Source organism: Gobius niger, assembly GCF_951799975.1.
Source record: "Gobius niger genome assembly, chromosome: 2".
NCBI classification, from domain to species: Eukaryota; Metazoa; Chordata; class Actinopteri; order Gobiiformes; family Gobiidae; genus Gobius; species Gobius niger.
The window spans coordinates 32,760,614-32,771,099 of NC_136853.1; the positions used below are offsets into that span (position 1 = coordinate 32,760,614).

General features: G+C 41.9%; 1 protein-coding gene across 1 annotated transcript; it reads right to left on the reverse strand.

Moving 5' to 3' along the window:
* Nucleotides 1-597: 597 nt before the first annotated feature.
* On the reverse strand, nucleotides 598-7,294 carry btg1 (B-cell translocation gene 1, anti-proliferative). The gene is made up of 2 exons (XM_079582884.1): nucleotides 6,954-7,294; nucleotides 598-4,403 (listed from the first exon to the last, which is right to left on the reverse strand). The coding sequence occupies exons 1-2, from the start codon at nucleotides 7,096-7,098 to the stop codon at nucleotides 4,015-4,017; spliced, it is 534 nt and encodes a 177-aa protein (XP_079439010.1). The 5' UTR covers nucleotides 7,099-7,294; the 3' UTR covers nucleotides 598-4,014.
* Nucleotides 7,295-10,486: the final 3,192 nt, after the last annotated feature.

The window sequence follows — 10,486 nt, forward strand, 5'->3', positions numbered from 1 at the left end:
TTTACCTGAAGCTAGTTCTAGCTCAATTGTTTATCGTTACTATGGAAACAGCCACAGTGGATGTGATTTAACTTGCCGGACACCGTCCAGCCAATCAGAATCGAGTATTCACCCAGACCATGGTATAAAGCTAATGAACGAACACATACCATGGCCTGTCACGATAACAAAATCTGAAGTTCGATAAATCGAGGCAGGAAAATATCGCGATAAACGATATTATTGAAGATCTTAACTCTAACTCTAAAGCTTAAAAATGTCAGTAAAAGCTTTGTTTGAAAATGTCTTTCTCTTAAAATATCCTACAATAAACAGGAAATACAATGAAACACAACTTTGGGTAAACAAAGTACTATATTAGAAAAAATAAATAAATAAATAAATAAATAAATGTACTGACGATAAATATTGATTGATTGAAAATATATTGATCTGTAGTTTATTGAACGATAAGTCGATATACTATGACAGCCCTACCCATATCGATTATTATTAGTTCAATTTATTTTGGTCTGGTTTAGTAAATATACATTTAAATAAACGTGTTTAATTGTTCAAAACTACCAGCATTTAAATAAGGACTCAGATCTCAGTGAATATGATGCCAAGATAGGAAATCTTTTATTACAGAGAAAAAAAAAACTTTTCTTCCAAAATATAGAAATCTGTACAACTTCCGCACAATCAATTTACATGAACTGTACAAATTTACAGCAGTTCATCACAACATACCCAAGGAAAAGAGACTGAACACGATGTACTGACATAAGATCACGAGAAACAGCTTTTCGTCTTGGGTAAGCTCAGATTTTTTGTCTTTTTTGTGTTTTTTGTGTAAATAAGGAACCAAAAAGAAAACACATTTTTAGAAAAACTGAAAGAAGAAATTAAAAACGAAGGATACGTCTACAATTACAGACCATGGAAACATTTTTTTCACCAAACAACTTTGGTCCTTGCCAATGCTCCTGTCACTAATGGCGTCACATAGAAAAGAATGATCCATGTTAATAGATGAAATATAAAAGGAATCCATCAAAAACACCTCAGGGTTGCAATTATTGGCACTTCCAATTTGTAACATTTTGTACGGTACCATTTTGTACAGTTACATTCTACAATAATAAAACCATTCAATGTGAAAGTGGCAATAATTCCACTTAAAAAGGTGACAAGATTTGACAAACTTGAAAGTGTTCCCTTTCCGTTTCATGTGTTAACATGCACAACTTCTCCATAAGGGTTTTACTGAATGTCTGAGGCCTGAGTTTGGCAATACATTCCAGAGAGACTCCTCTGTCTCCAAAGTCACTTCAACTAGACATTTAGTGCATTATATGTGCTATTTACTTCTGACTATTCAAAGCACTGACAATATTTTGTAACTTATGTGCACACAAGCTGAATGGATGCCATTTATGTTCTCAATATTCCCAAGGACTACAACAGCCTACAATTCAAAACAGTTAAGGAGGCGCTGGAGAGGTTTCAATTTGAAGTATTTTGTGAAAGTTAAAAACAGGTCAATAAAATAGGTTACTTTATCAGATTAATAATCCTCTTAACAAAATGAAAAGCAGAAATGGCAACAGCAGAGTGAAACTTAACACGAGTTTGGCTGTAAAATACGTCGAAGGGAAAACGGACTGGGCCATTGTGGAGCAGCATGATTTAAACTGGAACCATCCCACAAACTCCATCTGGCCAACATGCATCTCTGCATTCACAAGCCACAGAGCGGGGAGGTGGGGGCTGAGTGCAGTGCATGTCAAAAGCTGTAGCTCCATTACCCATGATCCTCTGGGGCTTAGGAGCTTAAACACCTACAGGTCTGGGGATGACTGGTGGAGCAGTCTGCTGTGACAGATTTGTCCAGAGACTATGTCTGGTAACACCGTCCCAACATCTGTGCAAGCACCGCTACCACTGAGCCATGAAACAGGAGTGAAGAGGGGTACATCGAACGGTCGTCTTTAAATGTATGTAAACAAAGATGCTACTCAGAACTGCAATCAGGTGCAGCACAATCCAGTGAGATCAATAGAATAGTACCCTCAAGCAACAACTGTGTTAAATGTTTCTGAAATCCTCACTAGCCCCTTTGTGAAGCTTGATTGCGCCATGCGTGTGTGCTGGTATTTCCTCCAACAAGGGAGCTGAGGGCTTCTGGTAAGGCTCTGGTCATTGAGCGCTGTATGTCCTGAGAGAGGTGGAGGGAGTTTAGCTGCCGTGGACAAAGTCTGACCCTCACCCCATCTCTATTCATAGCCCCTGCCTGCCATCCTTAGCCACTTCCCTGTGATGGATGCTGATATGTGTCACATTAAGTCTACCTGCTCCACTGGGTCAGATAGCAGCGTGCTGGCCTGCTTTGGCTGGACAGAGGTCTGAGCTGAGGCCTGGTATGTGGCACTTGAGGCACTGACCACCCATTAAAGGGGTGGTGGAGCTGCCAGGCTGGAATAGGCAGACAGTGTGGTCCACACAGCATATTGCACCTAGTTCACTTAAGCCTGACAGTAGTCAGACAAGTACAAATAGCTCTTGATAAAAATGTCTCACTAAGGCAGTGTGCCTCTAAAAAGTAGGCATTTTGTTTATACTGAAACTAGAAATGAACTATGGTAAGTTAAACTTAAGCCTGGAGTCAGTTTAGATTTAAATATAACATAATTATTTACCAGTGTGCGCTGCAGACCTCCACTGGCCAAAGTCTCACACAGACGTCTCCTATTCCAGACCCTTCACACCATATTAAACGTCTCTCAGCAACATGTGGGGGAACAGCCTCCTGCCGGAGCCCAATATATGTCGTATCAATGAATGGCAGTTTCTTACAACACCAAAATGACTGCAGCTATTACTGCTCAGAAATGCTCACAAATACAGTGTAAAATGCTCTAAACCAAGACTTGCCCAACATAGAAGATACAGTAAGTACGTAAGTCAAAAATGAGATGGGCAAATAAACGGCATGAAAAAATGACATTTGAATGGATGGAATGCAAGCAATTTGCTATAAAAATAAACATCCCACACAATCTCATGTCAAAGTGCATTCAATGTAAATTCTTAAAAGGGCCATATGACCAACGGGTGGGTAAAATTGGACCCCTTTGCTACACTTTGAAATTTGGTGAAACAGGAGATGGAAACATGGTGGGGAAGTGAGGCTAATTAACAACACAGGAACTTTTGATTGTGAATTTCATCAACATTCATTAATTCATTTGAGGAAAGTTAAACCTTCCTTGGAAAGCTACACACACAAATCGTGAGTAAGCAACAGTGCAACAGGACACGCTGGTATCCATAGGTAACAGGTGTCAGAACACAATTCTACTTACAAACAGGCTAAGGGCAGGCAGTAGATTCTCAAATGTACTGTATGATAAATTGGGGAGGAAGAAAATTTGGATGTGAAACTTTCCACTTTAACAAGGTTTAAGGAAAATGCCCTGTGGTCCAAAAGATGCCTGAAATGGGTATTTCTTTTACTTGATTTTTAATGAGAAAAGGCACAGACCAAATTTTAACTTCCTCCCCATTCAAAAACAAATTTTTTGATTTTGGTGAAATGCAGGTGTGTTTTGATGTGTACCCATAGTAACCACAGTCAAAAAAGTGCAAATACAATGCCAATAGCCCCGTCACGATGGAGCCACATAGGCCTCAATGTTGTTACAGTCGGGGTGAGTTGATAGGCCAGACTCCGGAGGTTCCTGGTTGGTATAGCTGCCCCAACAGTTCCATTTCCACAAAGCCTCCCAAAAATAGGAGTGCCCAGCTGATTTAATGGCATGACAGAACAGAATGGGGTAAATGGATAAAGGGTAAAAAGATCAAACCTACAAGGTTTCCATCACCTGGATGGTAGGCCACATCCTCTTTTTTTCTTCTTTCACTATTTCATTTCATATTCTTTCTTAGCTTAAAAAGTCTCACGCTGCACTGATCAAGTCCATGACCAGGCATAGTGTGACCCTGATAAGTGGCTAGATAATAAGAGCCTTTTTAACTGGACACAGTCATCATGTTGTAAGTCTTGGAGGGACTGGCTCTGCCCAGCACCATCAGTTCCTCCTTGCAGCTGATGTGACTGTCCACCAGAGGGCTTCCTGAAGATGCGCTGACAGAGGCGGAGGGGGGCAGTACAACGGGCGTGGGTGTTGACTCGTACAGGACGCAGATGGAACCGTCCTCGCCGATGCGATAGGACACTTCGAAGGGATCCACCCAGAGTGTAAGCTCAGTGGGCAGGAGCAAGTACAGCTGCTGGATGGTCAGGCCGATGCGCTGGCCCGCCTGCCACACCAGGGGGTCCATCTTGTGGTTGATCCGGATGCAGCGGTAGCCTGAACCCTTGCAGGGTTGGTCTGGGAACCAGTGGTGCTTGTATTGTTCTGCAGAGGGAAACATAAAAAAAATGTGTTGGTATGTGTGTTTATTTTTTTTTAAAGAACAGAGCACCGATAAGAACCAATGAAGCAAAGAAAACACTGATGTGTCAGGGGTAGAGACAGTCACTGTAGTGATATGTTTCAGGCAATTTTACTTTTTGCAAAATAAACGCAAGCATCAACCGGCCTATGTGGCTTCAATATATTAATATAGCTTTTACATTTTTTGTTGCAAAAGGATAAATGAGCACCAGTGAGACTGGTATGGCCCAAGTGCTGTGCAGATTCTACATGACAAATGGGCATCCATTGAATTGCATAGTTCCTAGTCAGGCCGTTGTTGGGGTCATCAAACCTCTTGTGGCTCACGAACAAAAACACCATGCGTGTTAGTCTAGGCCAGCCATCTGGGAAGCACGGCTCCACCTCTTAAGGGAACAGGACCCCCTTTTGTTGTGAACAAGGTTTTTTTTTTTTTGAGCAATGACTCACAGTGATGCGTTTTCCTAGCATTGCCACTACTATGGTTATAAATTCACATTGCTTTTGGATTGCTATTGGTTTCAGAACATTTCACAAAATGAGTACCAACAATGAAGGCAGGAGAATACTAGACAGAGGGTCCATATATGCAACCACGGACCACACAACAGGGCTGGACGATATGGCAAACAATATGTTTCTTTCTTAAATTGATCGATCTCAATTTTCAATCCGATTTTATTATTTCATGCTAAAAATTCAGAAATGTAGCCGATTCCTTAGCTTAGAAATACCTTTTATACATAACTCAAACAAAACAAAAAAGCAAATGCTTTCCTCCAGTATCATTTAACACATTAATCTTTCATCGTCCAAAACTTGGGCCTTCAAACCTGACAATTATAAAGTCCCCTGACGATCAATGAGATGGACCAAAGTAGAGATTGCCATTTCGATTAAATTTTGATCAATTGTCCAGCCCTACCACACAATACCATTCCTCCCTTCCTCTTACTGAGAGGCTGTTGCTGAACTTATAGGAGGCCTGGCACACATGACACAAACAAGAGACTGAGCCACAAAGACGACTCAACCTCCATATGCTGGAGCAGCAGCTGGGACAGGATCAGCTCCACAAGACCTATTCTTAAAAAACAGGACGCGAGAAGGAGGGGTAGAGACCGGAAGCATAGGCAGATAAACACTTAAGAGTTTAATTAACCAAAGTCTTGTTTGGCCAATGAAGTATCCCGTAAAAAGATGCGTGTGGTAAACCCGTGAACATCATGGGAAAGTAGAATTGGTAATAAAAACAGGAAACACTCGTCTAGTTTGGACCGGTCTGCCATAAACGGTGGCAAATATTTGTAGAATCAAAACAGCTTGCCTTTAGCATTGGCCTAGTTCTCCCACCAGCAATGAGATTGTATATGAAGGCCTAGTTCAACTTCAAAGTATGGGGTTTGTGCGTTTTTAAAGGCAAGTAACCCATGTTGTCTGAACTTCCTTCATAAAAAGGGAACAGTGGACTTTGAGAACAACAAAGCGACGGGTTTTTCCCCCTTTCATCACAAGCGTATCCGATCATTTAGCGCTCTCCCTCCATTTTGTAAGCGACGTTTTTTCCCTTTGATTTCAGCTTTGCGCGCTTGGTAAATACGCGCGGCAGTGAATGTAGGTCACCCACCGCTTGCGTCGCTGGAGTCCGAGGGAAGCAGATGTATGGCAGCTTTAAAGCCCGCAGATTTGGAATGTGTTTACCGCAGAAAAGCGCAAAATCCCTAAAGCCTGGCTCGCTACGTGGGAAACAGATTATTGCCGATGCAGATGTTAAGATCGCTCTAGGACTAAAGACTAAATTAAAACTAAATACACGGTTGATAAAACATAATAGTAGGCCTATGGCATTAGGTAGGCCGAAATAATACACATAATAGCAAGAATGAAATGTAAAATAATAGAAACATTTTGCCCAAAAATACAAAAATAATAGGCTATCTAGGCCAACTTGTATGAGCCTATACATTAACATGTAGAAAGGATAAAGATAGGTTGTAACCCATTGAAATGCAAACGAGATTGTACAAATGATTGCATATCAAACAGGACTGATAACACGATTGCAGTTGGGCATTACGTAATTGAACGGCCTCTATCAACACACTGGGGGCTGTTTTGCTCGGCGCTTGATCGAGAGACGCACTTCCTTGTTGGAGAAGCGCCTCCTTCCACCCACCCCCCCTTCTTTTATACACACTCTGAGCCAACACAATGAAAACTCCGAACCGAAAACATTCGACGTTTTACTCTTAATAATGATTTTAAAAAAAGAGCCCAAAGCGCGGGCGTACGTGCGTTTACCGCGGCTTTCACTTTGTGCCGATTCAAGGTTTCAAAACGGTGCGCTTATGTGGCGCACGGATAATGATAGTTGGGAGAACAAAGAAAGGCTTCTTATCAGCGTTTCAAGACCTAAAAACAGACCCGCTAAGTCGAGTAAACGAATAAAGACTTCGGTTAGCCGAGTAGTTTTGGTTAATAAAAGGATATTTGGCAGTGTTTACCCCTTACCTGACAGGATATCCTGGAGGCTTTGGCTGAATGTTTGAACCTGTCGGTCATTTACGTGTCCTTTCACCCGCAGAAATCTGGTCAGAAATCCGACGGCGGCGTTAATCTCTGGTTTCATCGTTCCCCGGGCACAAAGGGTATGCATTGAGAAGAGCAAAAGCAACGGCGGTGACCCGTGCGCGTTTCGTCGATGAGGGTGACTTGGCTACGTGCTGCTTCTCCCGACGGCAGTTCGATGTTTTTTTCCACACTTGTGTGCAGTCAGTGCGTTCTTGTGCGTGTTTGTGAGTCCGAGTTGCGTCTCTTGGCATTTATCAGAGGAGGTAGAAGGGCGTTTTTTTCTCTCTCTCTTTCTCGTTTTACCTTTTTTTTTTTTTGCGAGGGTTCCGTGTTGTACGACGGTTAAGTGCGTTATTGTTGTTGTAAGTGCAGGGGCCTGGAGGTCCCTGTGAATCTCTGTCCGGCTCGTCCTTCCGTCTCCACCTCCAGAGTGACGGGGAAGCGAGCGGGGGCCGTGCTTTTATATCGCCCCCTCCCTCGCAGCGCGCACACGGACGGCTACAGCAACAAGGCCCGGCCAATGGGCTCGCCGCTGCCGTCTGACGAGCCCCATTTAGGAGGAGTGCGGCATCACGTCATAGATGAAAATAAACAAGAGGGACGCGACAGGATCTGGGAGCTTTCAAATGCAGCGAGAGAAAAACAAACGTGAAATGTTAGATTCCCCCCCTCCCCCACTTGTTTCACACACATTATCTCGCATGATATAGGCTATTAAAAAAAAAAAAAAAACTATGTGTGTATAAACTAAAAAAAGCTTTGTCATTTTGTTAATGGAATGCCATGTTCAATAAAAAACAAAACAAAAAACATAATATTGTGCATAGATACAGACGGCATCTCTGGAATCGCCCATATATGGTCATTTTTGAAAACAGTTAAGGGGAAAACAATTTTGAAAAAATGTACATTTTCTCTAATTATTAAAAAACTACTGTAACAAACGCTGAAATAAGAATATAGTTTTCTACTAAATAAAGATACAAAGACATGGGGAGGAGCAAAGTGGTTCAACAGCCCATAAATACATGAATAACGGAGAATGCTAACCTGATGCTACATGTTAGCATCGGGCTAATGCTAACGGTTAGCTAGCGCTTGCTACAACTGCCGTTTTTTCACTTCTACTGAACAATCTGTTGCGACAAAATATCCATATGGGCCCGATTTACACTTGACTTTATTTATGTGTGATAAATAAGTTGATATTCCACCAGAAAATGGCTAAAAAGAGTGAAAAATTGTGTTTCTCTAAAGATTCTATTTTATTTTTGAAGCCACGCCCCCTTCTATGACAAGATGCCGTCTGTATCTATTGTCCCGACATTGTTAGCAGGGGTTTGATAGCAACTGACTTTATATGAAATACTTTTTGCTTATACATACTTTTTGTTAGAAATGAACAGGTATATCAAATGTATAAATATATTATAGCATTGCTCTAGCTGTTTCTTGGGAGAATGTAAAGACTTTAATGTGTCAAAGCAGTACTAAGTGACGTGTTTACCTTAATAAATCCTTTTCGTAGTCCCTGTGGGGGTAATACAAGTGTTTATGGGATGATTGGAGGGTCTTTCATCTCTCCCTGGTGTCTCTGACCAGAAAACCATGTTTGCAACTTGACTGCCACCGGTGCGGAGAAAGCAATACACACTAATGGAATCACGAAGAAGAAGCTAACATGCTAACGGGCAAAGCTAACTGCGGGCTAACGTCACTTTAAACAGTATTTACAGCCAGGTTTGAGTGAAAAAAAATATTTCCATTGTATAATTGGATGCACAGTAACCCTCTCTCCCTTCGCCTTTCCTGTCAGCGTCGTATTTACTCTCCAAGACAATTAATAAGTTAAAGAATCGTAACTTGCTACTACACCTGCAGTTGCGCTTATGGCCTCTAGGGGGAAGAGTTACTTAGTACTGCTTTAAGTAGCTACTCTTATACACAGGTTTTACAAATGACTCAATAATGTCCATTGGAAACTACGGAGCCCATTCTGAACACTGAAGCAGGAGAGAGAGCGAGAGAGAGAGAGAGAGAGAGAGAGTAAGATTTTAGTACCACACAGAGGTTGGACAAAACGCTCATTACTGAAATACTGAGTGGGGGTGTGTGGTTAGGCCCTGGCAACTTGGAAAAAGAGATAAAAGCAGAACCGGATAAAAGAGAAACAGAAACTGTAAACACGAGCACAGTTGTGGCATCAAAGCGTAACTATGGCTGGAAAATCCCTAGCCTACCAGACCACAGGCCGACAGGGCACAAAGGTAAATCAGTGATAGAGGAACGCCATGTTTAGTTTTGTGTTGAAGCAAATAAAACAAATCCCAAACCCAGCAACAACCAAACATTAGTTTTTATTTTATGGCTATGCATTTCTGCCATTCGGTCTGACACTGGGACAACAGTCAGGAAGGTGCACTTGTAACCTTTGTGGCTTTTACATAATATAAGAACAAAAATGCAACTTTTAGAATTTAATTATATAATAATTTAAGGGCACACTTAAATTATTTGGCCCTCCATTCTTTAGTTGTCAGGTTTTTCAGCCTTATAGTCACACAGACCCGACCCAGACTGGATTATTGTTTTGAATTGGTCTGGCCACCAGCGCAGGCTAAAATATGTCCCACTCACTTCCAGACAGGGGTGGGGTATCCTGCTGTAGCAGCGGTTCTTCAGTAAGACTAATGAATGGGGGCTTTTATCTCAAAACCACACGTGAAATACAGTGGGGGAAAGAATGCTAGGTTGGTGGTGATGAGAGAGAAAGAGAGAGAGGAGAGGGGATGGAAGTTCACTGCATGTGGGTAGAGTTAACTTTCCCAAACATGACTCTGGTGGTGAACACAGAGTCGGGAGGTAGGACGAGTTTTATCAAAGACATAAAACAGGGAGAGCGACATGTGTGGGTTCAACAAAAGATTGTGTATTTTCAAGAAAACCCTGGATAAGCAATGAATATGAATTTTGAGCAGAGAATTTGTTTTTTTCTGTTTTGGCAAGGAGGATATCCTTCCTTTTGTAATGGTGATCTTTTATGAACTTAGACTCACATAGTTGCTGTAATTACGTCGCAAACATGCCTCTAAGTCAGAAATCCATTTAATTCATGTCGGCCAAAAGCAGAAATCTATCTGTAGATCTGTAAAATGTGAGAGTGACTGAGTTGTGTGGAACTCAGTGGGAGGAGTGCGGTGGGTGTGGCGACACTGGAGCAATGCCCCTCGGAGAAAAACAAGTCTCCACTGGCCCTTCCCCCTTCGAACGCGTCACCAGGAAGAAACTTGTCACAAAACATAAACTTTCCACCATTTATTCAAGCAGGAAGAAAGCCCTGTTCACAGTTCAGCTCGGGATTTGTGTACAGTATTCGGTCTGGATGTAATAGCCAGGCTACAACTATTCACTTCTTTTACCTATACTGTTTCTTGCTTTCTTCAACATCCTGAAAAACAAAGCCCTGTGGGTAC